Here is a 20,413-nt window from a genome sequence, read left to right on the forward strand (position 1 = left end):
AGCTGATTTTAAATTGTAATAGAAAAAAGTCTGAATACTGCTGGAAATGTTGCTGCTCCATATTAATAACTACAGATTAACATCAGCTGATAACTCCGGCGTGCGGATGCAGGAAGAGTGTGGCTAGTCAACCAGAATGAACAGACATTTATTAAACATAATGAAAGTACATATGCCTTTTAATTGTGAATGTACTTCATTTGTTCAATTCTCTTTTGAATATGTATGGTCCCTCAACAACCGAAGCTCGCATTGCTTTTTCCTTATTTCTGGGTTAATTCCTGCCCGTCTCATGTTCAGTGAATCGGTTGTATTTATTACAATTCTGCATTTTACTTCTTTATTAATGTCCATGTGGATTATTTCTCTGGTGTAAACTAGATCACAGAGTAAGATTGCCAATGGCAAAAGAAGAAAAAGAAAAACTCCCGCTCGGATGCATTAATTAAAAATGCTGGGTGGCATGAAAACACCTTCACCACTGACACAAAAAATGAATCTGAAATGATTCTATCAAATCTGGTCTTCAATTTTTTTTTTTTCCTTTTTATTCACCACCTTCTCACATAATGTTATTTTCAAGAATTTGACTCCAAAATGGTCTCCTGTCCACAAATGACCTCTTAGTTTCTTGTGTGCACCACATACTTTCTCATGTACACGAACATGAACACGTTTTTTTTTTTTTTTTACTTCCTTGACCCTTTAGAGGGGTGTCAAACATCTGACCCCCCAGATGGTTTAACATGGGCCAGTCACGAAAAGAAAAAACTTTAATTATGTTGACGAAAAAAGCAACTTTCTAACCCATTCCTGTGGCAAGATATGCCTATTTACAGAAATTACTGCAATGCCCAATTCTGCCACCAGGGGAAGCAAAGACAAATAAATACCAGCATAGAAAGAGATCAAGAAATAATCAGCATTTCTTTTCAGGGTGTGTGTAACGACGAGGCAGATGCGTTTTCATGAGCAACCAAGGTTTAATAACTATGAACAAAGGGGCAAGGCAAAGGCAAGTCAGAGTCCAGGCGTGGGTCGAGGTAGATGGCAGGCAGGATGACGAGGAGACACGTCGAGATCAAAACCAAAATCTACTTAAAGAAAACTAATAAACAAAACCTACAAACTTAGACTACTAAGGTTTAACCCCAAACTAAAATAACAAAACTCAAAGACGGTAAACAAGGACAAAACAAACCAGCTACTAAAACCCAACCAGCTCCTCAGCCTGCTGCTCTGCTCCCTTGGTGAGGCCTTCTCTGTCTTAAGTGACTAATTAAGGTGCCAATTAAGAAGATTTGCCCCACCTGCCAGGTGAGCAGAGGGGCGGGGCATGTTGAAAAGGCGCAGCACAGCAGCAGCAGGACGTAACAATGTTACTGGTCCGGCCCACCTGAGATCAGACGGTTGAATGTGGCCCCCGAACCAAAATGAGTTTGACAACCGTACTATAACGTTAATGTAAATCAACACTTTTATGAAGCCAAAACTTAAAAGATGGAGTAAACATATTGTTTGAAATCCTCCAGGATACATTTAACAGTTTATACCCAGTTGAAAGTCAGCAAATGAAACGAGTATCACCGTGACCAGCAGCATCCTGCCTTCCAGTCAGGTAAATAATTCAGTGAAGTTATGCAGACAGGTGCAGATGTGTGTGTGTGAATGCAGTGTACATGTGAGGAGACATCTGCATAGTGTTGTTCTTGTAAGATGCACTGTATTCATGTCCTACAGGCCCCTTGGGTGACTATGGGGATTACTTATTAATCATTCGATTCACCGCTCTGCATTTGCTCCAGTAACCAACTTCCAATGACATGTACTCTCACACTAGAGAGCGGCCCACATCTGTAACTCTTTCTACCTCACATATTAGTGCGTGTTTTTTTAAAGTCAAGGATTATCAACTCACCACAAGAGCCATTCTCTTTTTGAAAAGCTTGTGTACACAAGTCAGACTACTCAGTTCTACTGAAATGCTACTGTCAAAAGATATGTTTTCAACTTTAAATCCTTTAAATCAGTACTTGTACATGTCAAACTTGGGAAACAAGAAGAGATGTGTGTCACTTTTGAGGATATTATCCTATTCATGTGCAAATATTTCAAATGCCGGATTTGAAGTTTTAAGCCTCCAGATATCTCTATTTCTGTCTCCCCACTTCTCTCTGTGCCTGTCATTCTGTGACTTTGTCAGACTCTTTTTTTTCTCATATTGTGTCCCCAGTGTTTGAACATGTCGTATTAATCTTAATTTACCACTAGTTAAGCTCTGAAGCAGATGATCAACCCTCTGACTAATTATCTACAACACTAGTTTAACCGTCCTTTTGTTAGTTAAAGTAGACAGTCTTTAACAGCTTCCCACAGAGGGCTTTTTGAAATGTTTTTGTGCCTTCTTTCCGCTGTCTCACATTGTCTCATTCTCCCCTCTGTTCCCTCTCAGTGTGCCAGATCATGTCTAAAGGAGTAGTGGCAGTTCTTGGTCCTTCTGCCAGTCCAGCGTCCAACTCCATCATCAGCAATATATGTGGAGAAAAGGAGGTGAGTTTCTGCTACCTCCTTGCTATCTTCCTGTCAGCCTGTTTATGGTTTGACCACAAGTTAAAGATCGATTAAAAGCGTTCCTTTATTTAGTCTTTTATTATTAGTTATTCTGCAAAAAAGGCATTTTCTAGGACATTTTCTTCAGATCAGCTGTAGAAATTCACCTCTAAGTTGTGGGCGTGGCTGTTGGCATTAAGCAACCCCGCCCCCCTTTCCCGTCTCGTCTCATGTTAAAAACATGAAAAGTACCATTTTCATTGGAATGAGTCTTTAAATGGTTTGAAACACCCATGAGATTTTGTATTTTTATATTTTTGAAAAAATAAAAAACAAGATTTTTTTTACCAAACACATCCTTGAATTTATATATATATATATGATTTCCAAGTAAAAAATGTCTTGTTTTGGATCTAATTTCATTTTCTGATCATAAAACAGAAAAAATAAAATAGCTTCCAGACAACAAACATGAAAGGCTTTGTGTGGCCACAGAGCTTCTCTCCAGCAAAAGGGTTTCCGGCTGATGCTGACTGGCTTTCTAAAATTCTGGGAAATTGTGTATCTTGTCTTCAGTTCTCCGGAGCCAGAGTGCTTCTGAGCTGTACAAGACTACGAACTGGCTTTAAATGAATAATTAACTGCAGTAGCGTTTGGAGAGGGCAGATCTGTGCCAAAGCCAATTTTCCAGTTTTTCTTTGATGTGCGCATCTGCAATCAAAACCACCCATTGTGTGATTCAGCTTCCTAGTTATTCAATGATCCTCCCGACAAGCAGGCAGTAATGAAAACATCACCTCTGCTGAGTCTGCACTTCCTTACAAACAGGACGGGAAACAATTGGAGTCACTGTGTCGGAAGCTTTCCGTTCATTTTTAATTCACGCCCAAACAAATCCCCCTTTTTTTTTTCTTCATCACTATAATTTCTGAAATAAACCAACATAGTTGAATAATCTGTTATCAAACATAAATTTTTAAAGATGTTTGTCGGCGTCCTCTTCACCAGTTTTTCAGTTCTCACTAGCATCATGTTGCACGCCACTCGCCATCATTATTTTTGGCCCATAAAGGCCGCCCTCCTGCCTCCATGAATCTGATCAGAAGGATTTCAACGCTAACAGACATCCCATATCCACCGAGTCTCTGTAATGTCCTCTGCTGCAGTACAGCCGGCTGTTCTAATGAGACATCACTCTGCCACCGCCATAGAAAGACCGCGACTCCCTGCTGATAAAAACCTCTGGTGGCGACGACTTGTGGGAGCGACTGCTTTGAAACACTGACTGAGATAACTACTGTGTGAATATTAAAGACCCAGTCACAGGGGATTTCACATTTTTGAGTTGTTAGTCTATTAATCCAATGCAGACGAGGGCCTGATGTGTTGGATTTTGTCCTTATATATTCCTTTTTATTGTGACAGGATGGAGTAATTATCTATATTGACAAAATACTTGGAAGCTGAGCCAATCTTAGGCTTTTGTGGCAGAAAGCGCAGGGATTAAAAGATCATACGATGTCGTAGTGAGTTAATCTTTGTGTTTTTTCTTGTGTAACACTTGATTAAGTGGTGATTTTCAACAGGCTGAATTGAGAGCTGTATTGAGTATTGGTGCTATGAAGAGTTATCGTGACCCCAGTAAACAAATATGCTTTGTGACACATGAATAGAGTACTTCATCAAGGGGGTTGTCTTGAATAGAGCATCTATCTAATAGTCTGTAGCATCATACTGTATGTATGTGTCCCTGTTGGCAACAGTCTGTTTTAGAGGTGGGGGATGTAGTCTACTTTTAGCATAGGGAGCAAAAACCAGTTTTAAATATTATTGTCCCTTTGCTCACTTCCCAGTTGGAGGGTAAGTTGTTATGGAAACAGACTTTTTTTTGTAGATGATGCACCAATTGCAAACTTGTTTAAATGAGTTAACCTTTTTACCTTATTTAACATTTTTAAAATTACCCTCAATCCCTTTCTTTGAAAAAAAAGTGTTGAAACAAGCTCATTTTTTCAGTTGTGGGTGGTATTAGAAATGTGTTGTCAGTTTTCATTTATATCATCCAGTCTTATCAAATCCCATTCGTTCCTTCTAAAGGCAATCCAATCCAATTAAACTGGATTCAAACCCATCTCTAATATATACCTTGAAGTCATAGCTCAAAAATCACTAAAGCGCTGTGGAGTGTTAATTCCTAAAGAGGAAAAATTAAGCTTTATTTACACAAGAACTCTCCTTTTTTCCTAAATCCACTCTAATTGAGATGATGAGATTCTACCAGTAACTGTTTTGTTCTTAAAGTTCAGTAGAAGTGTTTTCTTGAGCGTTTCAAAACCTATCCATATTGTTGCATAAGTATTGTTTAGTCAATGCTTCAACCATTGTGTAACGAAGAGGCTGAGGCGTTGAGATCCATATGCAACAACTTTTAATAGCAAAAGATCCGACAAGGACAAAAACAAGGCGAGGTCAAAAATCCAGGCAATAGGTCAGACAAGGAGCAAGGCAGGGAGTCAGGAGACAGGCAGAGGTCAAAACACAAGAAGGAAAGAGGAATAAACTGCTCAGAGTTGTATGACAGGCAAACACAATACTTCGAGTCTAGGAGGTGACACAGAGATAATGAGCATGATGAGAACCAGCTGGTGATGATGGCAGGCAGGAGACAAATGAGGAGATGGCTGGTTAAAACTCAGGTGAGGAGTCCCTCTGGTGGTTGTAGATGGAACTGGATGATGGATCTCTGACTGTGAAAGAGAACTGGACCGAATGAGCATGACATCACCAAAAAACTGACTTACTACCAGCTCTGATGAAATGAAGTCAATTCAGTGGCCATTTTTTTCTAGATACCGAAGCCACCATGTTGGAGCCTGATAACGTTAGTAAGTGATTGGGCCAAATCATCTCTATGGCAACCAAAGTCAAAGTCAAAGTCAAAGTCAAAGTCAACTTTATTGTCAATTCTTCATATGTGCTGACATACAATGAATTGAAATTCCGTTTCCTGCTCTCCCAGAAAAGACAATTTACAACATGAACCAATAAAAATATAGAAAAGGCAATAAATTTAAATTTACAAATGTAAATGTACAAATGTACAATAGATGGGGGGTTCAAAGTGACAAGTAGTGCAGGCATTATTGTTCATGTGGGTTTCCGAGCGTTGTTCATGTCGGGGGGGGAGCCAGGTGGAGGATAGGTGGTTGGGGAGTTTGGGAGGAGTTCAGCATCCTGACAGCCTGATGAATGAAGCTGTTCCTGAGTCTGGTGGTGCGGGAGCGGAGGCTCCTGTACCTCCTCCCTGAGGGCAGGAGGCTGAACAGGTTGTGTGCAGGGTGGTGAACATCCCTGACAATTGTCAGCGCTTTACGGGTGAGGCGGGTGGTGTATAAGTCCTGCAGGGAGGGTAGTGGTGCTCCGATGGTTTTGCTGGCTGTTTTCACTATGCGCTGCAGGGCTCTTTTGTTGTAGTCCGTGCAGCTGCCGCCCCACACAGTGATGCAGCTGGAGATGATGCTCTCGATGGTTCCTCTGTAGAACATGGTCATGATGGATGGTGAAGCTCTTGACCTTTTCAGCTTCCGCAGGAAGTAGAGGCGCTGCTGGGCTTTCTTTGCCAGTGATGTGGTGTTGGCGGTCCAGGACAGGTCCTCACTGATGTGCAGCCCGAGAAACTTGGTGCTGGTCACTCTCTCCACTGCAGTGCCGTCAATGATCAGTGGCAGGTGTTGAGTGTGGCCCCTCTGGAAGTCGACAACAATCTCCTTGGTCTTGCTGACATTTAGCTGGAGGTTATTGTCTCTGCACCATGTTGTCAGCAGGTCTACTTCCTTCCTGTAGTGGGTCTCATCGCCCTTGGTAATGAGACCCACCAGAGTTGTGTCGTCTGCGAACTTCACCAGGTGGTTGGTGTTGTGGGTTGTTGCGCAGTCATGTGTCAGCAGGGTGAAGAGCAGCGGGCTGAGCACACAGCCTTGGGGAGCCCCGGTGCTCAGAGTGATGGAGCTTGAGGTGTTGTTGCCGACACGTACCGTTTGTGGTCTTCGGCTGAGGAAGTCTAGCAGCCAGTTGCAGATGGGGGCGGTGAAACCCAGCTTGTACAGTTTGGAGATGAGTTGTTGAGGTATTATGGTATTGAATGCCGAACTGAAGTCAATGAACAGCATTCTCACATATGAGTCCTTTTTGTCCAGGTGGGTGAGGGCTGGGTGGAGAGCAGAACAGATTGCATCCTCTGTTGATCGTTTGGGTCGGTATGCGAACTGAAAGGGGTCCAGGGTGGGGGGGAGTGTGGACTTGATGTGTGTCATGACGAGCCGTTCAAAGCACTTCATGATGATGGGCGTTAGTGCTACAGGACGGTAGTCATTAAAGCAGGATGGTGATGGTTTCTTCGGCACCGGTATGATGGTGGTGGCTTTGAAGCATGATGGGACGATGGCTTGCTCCAGGGAGATATTGAAGATGTCTGTGAAGACGTCTTTTAGCCCCTCTGCGCAGTCCTTCAGCACACGGCCTGGGATGTTGTCTGGGCCTGCAGCTTTGCGTGGATTGATGGAGGTGAGTGTCCTCTTCACGCTGGCAGCTGTCAGGTACAGGGGCTGGTCGTGCGGGGAGGGTGGCGTTTTCTGCGGGTGGGTGCTATTCAGTGCTTCGAAACGAGAAAAGAAGCCATTCAGGTCGTTGAGGAGGGGGGTGCTGCTCTCACAGGTCTGTGGCGCAGGCTTGTAGTCTGTGATGGCCTGGATGCCCTGCCACAGGCTCCGTGCATCTCTGCTGTCATTAAAGTGGGAGGATATTTTGTGCATGTAGTCCTTTTTTGCTTGCTTGATGCCTCGGGACAGGTTGGCTCTTGCTGTTTTTAGCCCCGCTTCGTCTCCTGCTCTGAAGGCCCCGTCTCTGGCCCTCAACAGCCTGTTGACGTCCCCTGTCAACCATGGCTTCCGGTTTGCCCGAGTGACGATGCTTTTTTTGTGCGTCACGTCATCGATGCACTTGGTGATGTAGGAGGTCACCGTGTTTGTGTACTCCTCAATGTCTGTGACGTTGTTGTTGGTGGCAGCTTGTTTAAACATGTCCCAGTCTGTTGTTTCAAAGCAGTCCTGAAGGGCAGAGGATGCTCCCTCTGGCCACACCCTCACTTCCTTCCAGACTGGTTTGGCGACTTTGACCTTTTGTCTGTATGCAGGTATTAGCATAATGCTGTTGTGGTCTGATGATCCGATGTGGGGGAGGGGGGTCGCTTTGTAGGCTGATTTGTGAGGGGTGTAAACAAGATCCAGAATGTTGTTCCCTCTTGTTGGAAAAGGTACATGTTGATGGAATTCTGGAAGGACTGTTTTGAGATCGGCGTGATTAAAATCCCCGGCGAGAATGACAAAGCCATCTGGATGTGCCGTCTGTTGTTCCGCGACGGCATGGTACAGTTCATTCAGCGCCGCGATCCTATCGCCGTTGTTGGCAGTTTGGCCAATCAGGAGTGAGCTTGTTGAAAGTCAACTCTGCTACCTTGAAAGCAGACTTGGGAAAATCTGTTAATCAAACTTTTTGGGTGTTCGACATGAGACCGCCTACTTTGATTGGGAGTTTTATAACTTGAATAACTTGTGCTGCAGAAAAAAATACATTAAAGAAATTGGATTAATAAGAATATGTTAAACAAAATCTAGTAAGCAGAGCAAGAATGGTTATTCTGACAATCATAATTTTTCCAGTGGGTACTTCCTGTTAGTAAAGTGAGGGGGGAGGGGTCACTCTGTCCAGTTTCCATATATCATCAATGGTTTCCATTGAGAGAGCAGTACATTTTTGATTAAAAGAAAATCCTCAGACAGATGTAAATTTAAATTTTAGTGTTACTGCATTTGAAGATAGAGATTAGGTCCTTCATTTCAGGCTGAGGGTGTACAAATCAGCACAGCCATCTGCTGGAGTTGTGTATGCTTTTATCAGCTTTTTGAGCAAAAAAAGATCGGCATGTTCTTTTCCTGATTACTCTAATGAGCTAAAGTGAATGATGATCACCACCTCCAGTAAGCCATTTGCTTACTAATGTTGCAGCGTGATCGCATCAATGTATTCTCATAGGTGAACCTTTAAGATGCAGCAAATCCTGCAACAGATAGTAAACGCAACAACGATTAAATTCCATTTTCCAGCAGAAACATCACATTAATGTCATTAAAGATGAAAGTCGGGCCTTTGAAATACAGTTTTGATTTTTCAAAACATAGACGCTTTGAAGCATGTTGATTTGTTTGACTGGTGTTAATAATAAAACTATGTAACCTTGGCACCACAGCAGTAATTATTTAGTGAAACTGTTTGTCGATCACAGTGGACCTGTAAAATTCTAGTCTATGTTGGATCATAAGATAAATCGCTGAAGGTTTAGCACGATGCGAGATTCCACACAGGCACTCTTCCTGCTGAGAGGGATCAACTAGATGCAGCCATAAATGACAAAGTCGTCCTTAATGAGATGAGCAACACATTTCTTGTTCTAAAACACAAGCTCATCCAATAGCACAATAGAAAAAACCAACAACCCATGTGGGAAATAACGTAAAGCTTTGTTCTATGCCTCGCTGGCGAATGATCTTCAGCACACCTCTGTGGACCGTTCAGGGGGAGAAAAACAGCAGAATGAACCCGTTTGTTGTGCAATGAGAGATGAAGCCTTTCAGTTTGAACCTTGTAAACTGCGTTCACTCCAAACGTGATTTGAGCATCAAGGGCGTCCGGTTTAATTTCAATGTACAGAAAGTAAAAAATTTGAAGCATTAGCAAAGAAGACACTTCTCATCAACTGTCACGGCTTGGCCCATGATGTGTTGATGGTGCAATCAAAAACCAACATGGAAGAGAAGCTGATAGTTTCCTGAACTTTGTAATATCTTTCTTTTTTACATTGATACAATAAAATAAAATTTCCTGTAATTAAATTTATGTTTTCCCTCCTCGTACTAATGCTGCACAGCAATTCATCAAACTGGGCCACAGAGAGATAGAAGTACTGCTGAAAGCGGCCATCATTCAGGTGCAGCTTCTGCAGTAGATGTGAACCTCACTGTACTGGGAGAGTCTCTGAATGATCTCATGAACCCAAACATAGAGACGTGCTAAATGATACTTTTTTAGAACATAAAAAAAAATAATAAACCTATTCCATCAACGTCATCCATGTCTTTCGTGCATCGTAAATGAGATAAACCGTCAATGCTCCCATGTAGCTATGAGTCTAAAACCTTTTGGTGGGAGCTCCTCCCACATGCATGTGGAGCGTCAAGTTTATGAACACATTTTTGGACAAGAGTTCAGCTTCATGTACGACACGAATTGACACAAATTGTTCAGTGTGAACGCAGCAGAGCACCAAAGATGTTGTCATCGACACCTAAATAAACATCATTGTTTGACATACTGTAACTCAACTGTTTATGAATCAGCTGACTCTGATGCGGAGAAAGGAAACTTTTAATGCTGGCTTCGCACCGATATGCACCTCAGTAATTCCATAATTGTGCAAAGCCATTTTTTTTTTTTTTTTACAGAAATAGCTGTTTTATGTTGATTGCATAAGCACATCACTAGTGTAACGTGTTGCATATTAACACAAATCTGCTTTTTTCCGCATCGGAATCTGCTGGAATTACAATAATTCCGTAAACGATTGAAGATTTACAGTAGTCAAAAGAAAGTCAACACTGGAGCTAAAGCTCTGGTGTTAAACGTGATTTTTTTTTATTATGAAAGTCATGATGTCTAAGATGCATACAATACATTCTAAAAGAGTGCGTTGTTTCAAACAAACACTGAAAGTACAGAGAACGCCTAATAAGAAGCAGTTCCCAGATCCATAACTGGTTTCCACAAGTGACTAATTCTTCCTTTATTAATTGTGAAAACATGTCACCTTGAATGGAGCCTTTGAAGAGGACGAGTGCATCTGTGTGTCATTACCCACCGCCGTGCATACCTGAAACTGACCTCCTAATCTCTCACCGTGAGTGAAAAAGGCCACAGATGCCGGCATCACAACGCCTCGTTGGCTGAGACAGCAGCAGCAATATTGCAGCTGACAGACCCCACTAGGTGATCAGCACATCATTTTCTGGTCTCTATAAATCACTGCCTGGGCTCTGCTGCTGCTTGCTGCTACTGAGGCCATTTCCACTGAGGAGACAGACAGGGACTGAGTCCATCTAGGTTTCACACTAATAGGGACTAATAGAAATCTCTGCCAATGCAGTGAAAGGGCTGAGTGTGTGCAGCAGGCTGGGTCCATCTCACACACTGCAGTGAGCAAACCTCAGACTGGAGATTTCAGAGAAGGGTGTTCTAATATCCTCTAATAGGAAGCATTAGCTTGGGCTTTGAATAAATGGATTCTGCTGCTTATCATGTGCTTCCTGGCTTAGATCCCTGAAACTTGGGTTTCCAAATCTCTAGCCATTATTTCTTTAAAATTCCTTATTGTTTCATAAAACTCCTGTTCCAGTGTTTGTGATCACACTTTCAAATCATCTCGCTTTCTTTCATCCCCCCCTAAAGGATGGACAATATGTCGACTTCACATGTGTCAAATATTCATGAATATTAATATTATATGTGATTTCTGGAGATTGCTTTGGTTGAACAAAACCATAATTTTGTAGGAGCAGAGACAGATCACACAGCTGCATTTGGGGAAGGTGAGCCTGAGGTCTGAAAACAAACAAGAAAGCAGACTGGATGAAGGCCAGGGGGTCACTGAAGCTCCACTGAAAGGAATAAAAATGCCCCAAAGAAGGTCAGTAAGAAATAGATAGTGTTTTAATGCAATTTATCTACATGGGGATACTAAAAGATGCCTTTTAACTGCCTGCCTTCCAGCTGATGCAGTGATTTTTTTTTCTGCTCCATCACTAAACCCGCCAAAGTAAAACAGAAAACTAATTCCGGGTCTTTAAAATAAATATTTTTTTTCCATTTTTTTTTATCTAACTCTGCTTCCAAAACACTTTGAGAGTCAAGCATATTTGCTATGATTGCTTTATTAGGAGGAAATGAAGTAGGATTACTGCACACAGCCAGGGAGGAGCCACTGCTGACACCATGACAGAAAACCCCAGCCACACATGATTGCTTGTGAATATTTTTGGGGAAGAAATCTTAAAACATTAGCACAGCAGATGATAGCTGAAGATAGAGAGAAAAAAAGAACGATTTTGCAGCTCTGTTGATTCAGTTGTGTCATAATTGTGAAGTAGTTTACTCCTTCAAACCTTAGGATGCCACATTAGTGTCTATTCAGTGATTAGCAAACCCCCGCTCAGATTCTGACCCAGCACTGTGTGTCCTGAGTGATTAAAAAGGGTGTGCTAGCAACACACTATAGTCTAGAAAAGCTTTTTGTCACTTGATGAGCCAACAAGTCAACCCAGGAAATCCTCACTGCCCAGAGACTGCTCTCACTTCGCTTTGTTCGCCCCAAGTCTTCCTTCAGATGCAGACCACGCCCCCTTTTCTTACATCAGTGAAGCCAATTAGGTTGATTTTTCAGACAAATCAAGCAGTTTGTGGTAGAAGCATTACATTTGGCTTGAATGTGTCTCAGGATTCCTCCTTCCAGAAAAATATGTTGACCATGAGAAAAATCAAAAATAGTGGCCATTTGTAAAGATGGCAGTCAATGAGATATATAGCTAGAGGTGGCATGCAGGCTTTTTACTGTTGTCCAAGATATGTAAAGAGCGACGCCATGTTGGAACAGTATGAATACAAGGAGACATGGCTTAGGAGACACAGTAAAATGACCATAAAATGCTTAATTTTGGTACAGTTTTAAAAAGGAAAAACTCTGATCATCAGAACAATAATTCCCAGGTCATGGTATTAATATTTTTGTGCAAAGTGCAAAAAATGAACGTTTCAAAACTGTTAGCTTATGTTGCAAAGTATTACAAGTGCAAAAGTCATTAACTGCTCATTAAATTCACCTTTAAAAAACAATTTTAGAATGATTTGATAATTAATCAGTGTTATATAAATATGAAGCACACCTGTCGCTGCATTGATGAAAGTCACAAACACGTTTTGGGTTTTCTTTAATGCTTTGCCCTAACTTTTAATTGCCTCCACTTTTCCTGTCCAAGCTGCGTTCAAAAACAAGCAGAATGTTCCTGCAACAATCTCTTGGCGGCGAGTCTGGGAATCCAAAATCTCATTTTCTGCATGAACAGGATGGCATCTATTCTTCTCATACACAACGCATTCATCTTTTTTTATTTAATGGCATTTCAGTCATCAGAGGAATTTGTTTGTCACTTATTATCTCCAAGCAGTCATATCAGCGTTGTTTATAGATTGGTTAGAGTTTGGACTCGGTAAAAGGTCAGCTCCTTCCAATTTCATAAATCAGATAGTGAGAGTCTTGATTATTTATTAATCTGTCTTTTTTTCTACTATGTTGTTATGCCGTTCTCCTAAATTTAAATAGTTTTCCTTCATATTTCGTATTTTTCTTGTCCCATTTCCTGATTCTCTGCTCTTTTTTTTATTTTAAATCCCTCCAACTTTCACTTTCCTGCCATATTCCTTCCTGCTAACTCTCCCGCTGATATCAGCAACAAATAAGTAGCAGCTCACAATCCCTGGCTCTTAAGAAAACCAATAGTAACAGTAGGGGAGGTAGTACTCTGATGTCAGTTGCTCCTCTTTCTTCGCCTCTCCCTAATTCCTCCATATTGATTTTACAATAAATCTGTAGGTTAGGATTCACATTAGTGCCGTTTTGCTTAGTCTTATGCTGCCCGATCCCTCAACCTCTCCCAGTAACGTGCCTTTAAAACTACCGTTTATGATTTTTTTTTTTTCATTTACTGCAGCTGATGTTGTTTTGGCAGCCACATTACAACTCCTGCAATATAAATGCGATCATCCCAGAAGACTTGCGATTCCATAGCTATTGCCAGAGGTTGTTTCAGCCGCAACCTTCAGTTTGATGTAAGAGCAGATCTGTGTTTTCTGCGATGGTGCACGCCCGGCAGAGGAGCCACGTCAGACAAGGATGTAGTGTGGAGTGAAAAATTGAAGCTGCAGCTCGCTCAGAGCCAAGTAGAGGCAATAAATACCTCCTAAACTGCAATTTGAATTTAAGTATTTTTTTGTAAACCTAAACTCATAAACCACAGCGGTAATGCTGTTTATTTGTTTTGTTTAATACTAACATTTTTTTTTTGATTGTCTCTTGAATTCATTTACATTTAAAATGAGCCGTTTTTCCGTTGTGTTCTTCAGAGTTGACCACACTCACACATGGAGACACACAGGAAGAAACCCAGCAAAGATTTCCATTAAGATTTGGTCGCTATCCGCAGTTTGTGTGTGTTTGTGTATATTTGTCTGTGTGCAGGGGAATTTTACCCATTCAATTTTAGACTCAGAAGCAAAAGTAAAAACGGTTTAGCGGCAGGTGCTGGGCTTATAGTTCAGAACAATCATCGTTCTCACGTTTATTTCCCTCACTGGACTCCTAAAGAGCTTTTCTATTTCCTTCAAATTAGAACATAAATCTTTAGTGCTACTTAATGAGCAGTCAGTATATACTGCACTAAATAGATGTTTTCCCCTTTAGAACAATTTAGATATTATCTGTTGGGACACAGAATTAGTGTACTTAGGGCTTTTATTGCATTAGATTTACCAGAATATCAGAACATTTGGAAAATTGTTGTTTCTTCTTTTCTGTTGTTGCAGGAGTTTATGAGCTCTAATGTAAATACAGTGCTAATCATCGCAAGTTTCTCTAAAGTTTTGCTAAGGGAGTATTTTGATTAAAAAAAATCACTAAATTATTATAACATGCATTTTTTTGAGAAAACAAATCAAAAACATTTCAATTAAGCAATTAAAGTTTGTAAATGCCTGCCAGTATTTATTTCCCCCTCTTTTTCAAAGCTGTGTAACAAATGCTATCCTTAGGTGCAAAATGTTTTTAATCTGATTAAAGATCAGATTAGAATTTAACTGTGTACATGAGCCCCCCAAAAAATGTATCATATTCAATCCGAATATTTTTTTTTTTTAAACTGAACATAATTTTCCAAATACATGCAGCCAGTGCTGAACTTTTTTCTTGGCCGCAGACCCGGAGGAAGGGTGAGGGTTAGCTTAACCCTTTCAGGGTTCATTTTTTCTGTTACTAAAACATAATTTGGCCCTGAGCAGAGTTAAGTAAAGTTTTAGTAACAGAAAAAATGGATTTTTGAGGACAATGGCAGACAAAGAACTCTGAACCGTTCTCTGAAGCTACATGCTGTCTATGCATGATGTAAAAACCAGCGCAGTAATGACCCACAGCCAGAGTAGGTGTTTACATGCCACACAATCGGATTAACAATCGACACCCATCACAATCAGAAGGAACTTTTCATCCGAATGAGTCTGATTGGGTCATTGGTGTGTTTACATGAAGCATTTTTATTCTGATTAGGCTTTTATTCTTATTACTTATGTTCAAATAAATTCAGCTTTTACTCTTCAGAAGGTGATTTTATGTATCTGAAAAGTTGAAAAATATTATTACAGAAATAATATTTTAAAGGTTTTCAGAAAATAGTCCTTAGAGCCTGAAAAAGAGAGCGTTATTGTATTATTCCATCCAGATCCAGTAATTCTTTCTTTCAAGTCTAAGAACAAATCCACTTGTTTTTGTATATAATGCATGGTGGCAGCGGAATCATGGCTTTTTTTTTTGTTTCTCCAGCTGTCTGAGCATGTCATGAAATCCTGCAGAGAGAATCTTTTTTTCTGAAGGAAATGTCAGAGCATCTATGATCTAAACAAACAAGTATTGAGAGAATTGGTGCCTTTAAAGTTTAGTTTGTTTTTTCTTTTAGATGAAACTAGGCTTTGTTTTGTGTTCGGGCACGTCCTTTTGTTTTGCCCCCATTTTATTTTTGCCTTGTTTTTCCAAATTAAAATTTTAGGTGTTTTAGTATTCTTCCTCAGAGTTTTTATTTTTTAACTTTTTTTGCAATCATTCTGCATGTTGGTCATCTAAACCACCACTCCTGATAGGTTTTAGTAGTAACAAATGTACAATATTGCTGTTTAAATTAATTTAAAGTAGAGTCTGTTAAGTAACAACATAAGTCCTCAAAGTTAAAACACATGATCAGATCAAGTTATGAAATTTAGTACTTCTAAAGTTGTCATCATATATGGAAAAATGTGTTTTTCTTTGATTTTCATTATTCTTTATTGCACTCATAAAAATAAAATGATTTTTTTTAAATGCTAAACACACTCTTGAACTTGGCAGGAATAAAACCAGCCTGTTTGCAATAAAATCCCTGCTTTGGATGTATTGTAGATTGTTTCACTAACAGAATAAAACAAAATTCGGGTAGCTCTTGACCTGCTTCATCTTTTTTTTTTTTTAAATGTTGGGCTTTTTGCATCAAATAAAACACATATATTTTGTTAAAATCCTTTATTTATCAAAGTGATGCAAAGTGTAATGCAGAATAATTTCTCCCACAAGCTGTTTGTTTAGCATAAATCACAGGAAGAACAGCAAGTTTAGGCACAAAGTGACAAAATTGATGCAAATAACGAAGTGGTAATTGAATTCAAATGATGAGTAATACATGACGGGGAAATAATTTGAGGCTTTTATGTTGATAGCACAAAGTTATGCACATCTGTTAGCACATTAGATCAGAGGATTTGAAACCTTCTGTTCGAACCTGCTCACACAGGATCCCTCTGTTTAGCCCGCCTGCCAACAGACAAAGGTGCTTCTTTGGTCTCTCACTTGTCATAATTAGAATATTGCCACTCTTACATCTTTTAGCCTCCGCTAATCTTTTTTCCAAAAATACTCTTGATCTTGTTGTAGACCGAAATAGCACCAGCAGTAAGCGCACATGAACATTTACCACTCGGTAGTGCCGTCTTTTCATCTAATCGCCGAGATGACGGCAAGGAAAACCAGAGCGAGTCCCAGGTGAGCAGAAAGCAAAATGGATTTAAAATGATCAGAGTGTTAAAGCACAGGAATGTGCTACAAATCTCTGTGTCGCTTTGTTTTTATAATTGTAAGCCCTGACAGGTTTCTGAGGTGTGAAAAAAAGAAAAACCCAACTCTGCTACTAATGAGGAGAGACAGTCAGAGTTGAAAAAAGTTGGACTCAAGTAGGAATGTGACTTTAAAATAATAATACCTAAGGCGAAGTAGATAGTTATACAATATTGATTCAAGAAAAAGTAAAATTGTAACCTAGTGATATGTTTACTGATTCAAATCAGGCAAGCTAAAAAAAACGATATATATATAGCATTACCTGTGATAATGAAATTGTGAATGCTGTAAGCTGAATGTGGCTGCCTCTAATTTCCCATCATTCCTTTGATTACACTCTCTCTCGCTAGCTTGTAGCACCTCACAAGCCCAAGCTAGCATTAGCATAGCAAAAAAAAATGGTGACTAATATCAAAGTCATCCAGTCGTACAGTTCTGAGCCAGATGGCAGCTCAGATGAGGTAAATTAAGATGCTAATAAACCTATTTGTCTGCAAGTGGATGCTTTAGAATTTTAGCCCAGAAAGACAGACTTTGTTCTACCCTTAACATTCGCTGAGTCACAACCTACGTTTTTTTTTTTTTCTGATAAATTCCAATTTGAATAAAGAAATACCCTTGAATCTTAAATCATTTTATATATGTACTCCGTCATGAGAAACATGCTACAGTTTTTATTGGGGTGTCTTTAAGCAGTCTAAAACATTTAAATTGAATTCTTTTCATAAGCATCTTTGTGTTTTATTCTAAAATTTTCAAACATTTATCAACCAACTTTTTTATGACATCATAATGATGCCAGTAGAACTTGACATTGAAAAATAAAAGGATTGAAAAATAATGAAAATACTTACATTTCAACCCACAAATTACCTTCAGTAAAATTAATGTACTTTTCAAAGAAAACTTATTTAGCATTTTTAGTCGATTACTTTTCTCTTTTTTAAGGCCATTTTTCTTTACAAAATATTAGTTTTCTCTCCGTTCTTTTACTTTCAATGCCAAAGCTGGTTTTGTTAGAACTCGCAAAGAGGCGGAGTCTGAAGGCTTCATATTGCTCATATGTAGAGAGCAAGGCCCAGTCGGAATTCTTTCATTCTCCCTTCCCTTAGAATTATTCCTCCAAATGGAGAGTTATGGAAAAAAAATGTCTCCGATTTTGGAAGTCACTTTCGCTCGATGACGTCACCAATAGTCGGCGGTTAACTACGCTACCGCTGAGTTCCAGCACTTGAATATACATAAAAACAGCGTTTGTAGAACTTAGAAAAGGTCATGCTACAACAAAAAGTCATTACTTGCATTTAAATGTAAACCTCTTTGCTTCCGAAGAAAAGCGTTTCATATCCGCGGCACAGCACGATGCAGAACCCACTCGCGGGGGGAGGGGTTTGTAACCCTTCGCTTGGAGGGGAGGACATTAAAAAGTATATTTTGGACACCACTTGCAATGCACAAGCCCCTTCAAATGGAGGGGTTGGGAGAAAGGAAAACTTTGGATTGAAGAATAATCGTGAAGTAGAAGAAGTGTGAGAAAATGGAACTGGTAGGAAAAAAATAGCTTTAAAAAAGCAGAAAAACAGTGAAGAGTAATGGACTAAAAATGCAAAATGAGTTTGACTTGAAAGGTATATTGATTTTTTTTATGTAATTTGTAAAATATAAGTCTTGTCATTATGTTTTCAAATCTTTTTTTTCAATGCTAAGTTTTAGTTTCGATGCCTTGTTAATTTCGCGTCGACATAAGGCCATACTTTATTCATTCTATTTTAAGGGGACAAAAGTAGTGGTCCTTTCTGGACGTCTAAAATATGACCAATCACAGAAATTGATTTGTATCACTTTTAGATCCAAGAAAACACTTTTTTTCTCCAATAAAACCAGTTTGGGAGGAAATTATGAGTTCTTAAAAAAAAAATAAAATAAAAAAAAAAACATAATGTTTTCTTGTTAGTGTTTGTGATCAACACAAGTTGACTCATGAAATCGGTATTTTCAGTCGGTAAACTCTTGGTATCAGGGTTGTTTAACATGCTCCCCACATTCATTTGTGCCTTCTATTTGAAACTAACTGCTCATAATAAAGTGCCTAACTATGTCCTAAATCATTATCACTTTTTTTTTTTATAAAGAGTTGTTCTCCAACATTGAGCAGTGGAGTCAGGAACAGGCCTCTCTGGAGTAAAGGAAGTTTTTTCCTGAACTGGCTGATCAATGAGATAGAGATCTCATGGTCAATGTTCCAGTCTCCTAAAAGGCACCATGGGATGCACAGCCCACTTCATCTTTATCACTGGTCTGCCTCTGCTCTGACCGCAGGGACCTGATGCAAGCTCATTACGAGCACAAATAGAGATCTGGCTGTAGGGGCTGAGAGCAGGACGAGCAGGCAGTTGGGGGCGAGATTGTTGATAGGTCGGCACTGACGCTCTGCCTCACTTATCTTCGGCATCTCATCTCTCTTTTTTTTTTCTCTCCTGTGATTTTTTTTTTTTTTGCCTTTTCTGAATGCCAACAGCTGGTCTCTCCAATCCTCCGTAAACCTCCTGGTCCAAAAGGGGGATCAGGTTGCCATTATAGACTACCACCTGTGCTCCTCCATTCGACGTCACCCTGCTACACACAACCCCAGCCAGCTCCACTCTGGTATCTCAGTCTTGGCATCACACTTGCTGACTGATGGACAACGTCTCCAACAGCATCTGTTCTGTAAAGCTCAGTGGCCAACATAATTCCCTGGCTTGCAAGAGGCGGCTTCAATCCAGACTCCAGACTCTGCCATGCTCTGCTTTTGGCTAATTTTCTACAACTGATTATCTACATTTTGATTAGTCATATATGTACGTTAGTTGATTGTGAATGAATCGTATTCCCTTGGCTTTCGCAGAGCCTTGAATTCAGTTCACAGAAAGAGCAGCTGCCATCCTCTTGGATGAGAAGCCTGTTTTCAAGGACAAATCAGCTCAGGACAGCTTCTGTCAAGCATGTGTTATGTGCTAATTGATGGCCAGGTCAGTTGCAGCAAAGTAAATGAGTCACTTCAACACTGCAGATGAGCAGAGCTAATACAAACATTACTACAGCTGTGCTTCATGGCGTTCCAAGACCTGTAAAAGTTGATCTATTCTTTATTAAACTAAAAGTGTGACCCTGTCTAAGCCAGCAGATGTGTATCTGATTATACCTGCTCTCCACACGTTACCACCAAAACAAACCACCTTTGATTCTCAGTTGCCTCCTGTTCCATTCACAGTGGTCAGGTAGCAGCATGACTTTAGGTTTTGTCAGCTCAACACACAGGGCATTCTCATGCTTGCTGGACTGGACAGAGGGAAATGAGTTTTGGGTTCTCCTCGCTAATGGTCTGTCAGATGTAAAACACCTTTCTGAAATTACACATTTTAATTCAGAAGGCTTAGGAGGTAGATGGAATGTACAATGTCTTCATTTTATTATTATTTTTTTTTGTCTGGTGTTTAATCGAAGCAGTTCAGAGTGCAAGCTCTGGGTAATTAAGGTAAATATTTTGTTGGCCGTTGTAATTGGGTTGAGGTATTTTTGCAGGCGAAGAAAAGATTGTTCATTTTACCCTGACGCTCACTGTGTGTGTGTGAGTGTGGGAGTTGTGTGTGCAAAGCCTGTGTCCTGTGAGAGCTTTCTCATTAAACGCCTGTCAAACCTCTGTCTGAAGGCCTGCCAGCCTTTCTGTCATAGCGCACAAGACACACTCACGTACATATACAAACGGACAAGAGCACACTTCCAAGTCAGGGTGAGCAGACGCGGCGAGCG

At 40.2% G+C, this 20,413-nt stretch overlaps 1 protein-coding gene across 3 annotated transcripts in view; it reads left to right on the forward strand.

The window, feature by feature from the left end:
• Positions 1–20,413, forward strand: part of grik4 (glutamate receptor, ionotropic, kainate 4) — a 401,676-nt gene that overhangs the window by 221,099 nt on the left and 160,164 nt on the right. For all 3 annotated transcript variants that reach the window (XM_036215059.1, XM_036215057.1, XM_036215058.1), the window contains exon 5: positions 2,453–2,550. In XM_036215059.1, coding sequence (XP_036070952.1) covers positions 2,453–2,550 — 98 coding nt within the window. The remainder of the gene's footprint in view (positions 1–2,452; positions 2,551–20,413) is intronic.

This window comes from Oryzias melastigma, linkage group LG13 (assembly GCF_002922805.2).
Source record: "Oryzias melastigma strain HK-1 linkage group LG13, ASM292280v2, whole genome shotgun sequence".
In the NCBI taxonomy this organism is placed as follows: Eukaryota; Metazoa; Chordata; class Actinopteri; order Beloniformes; family Adrianichthyidae; genus Oryzias; species Oryzias melastigma.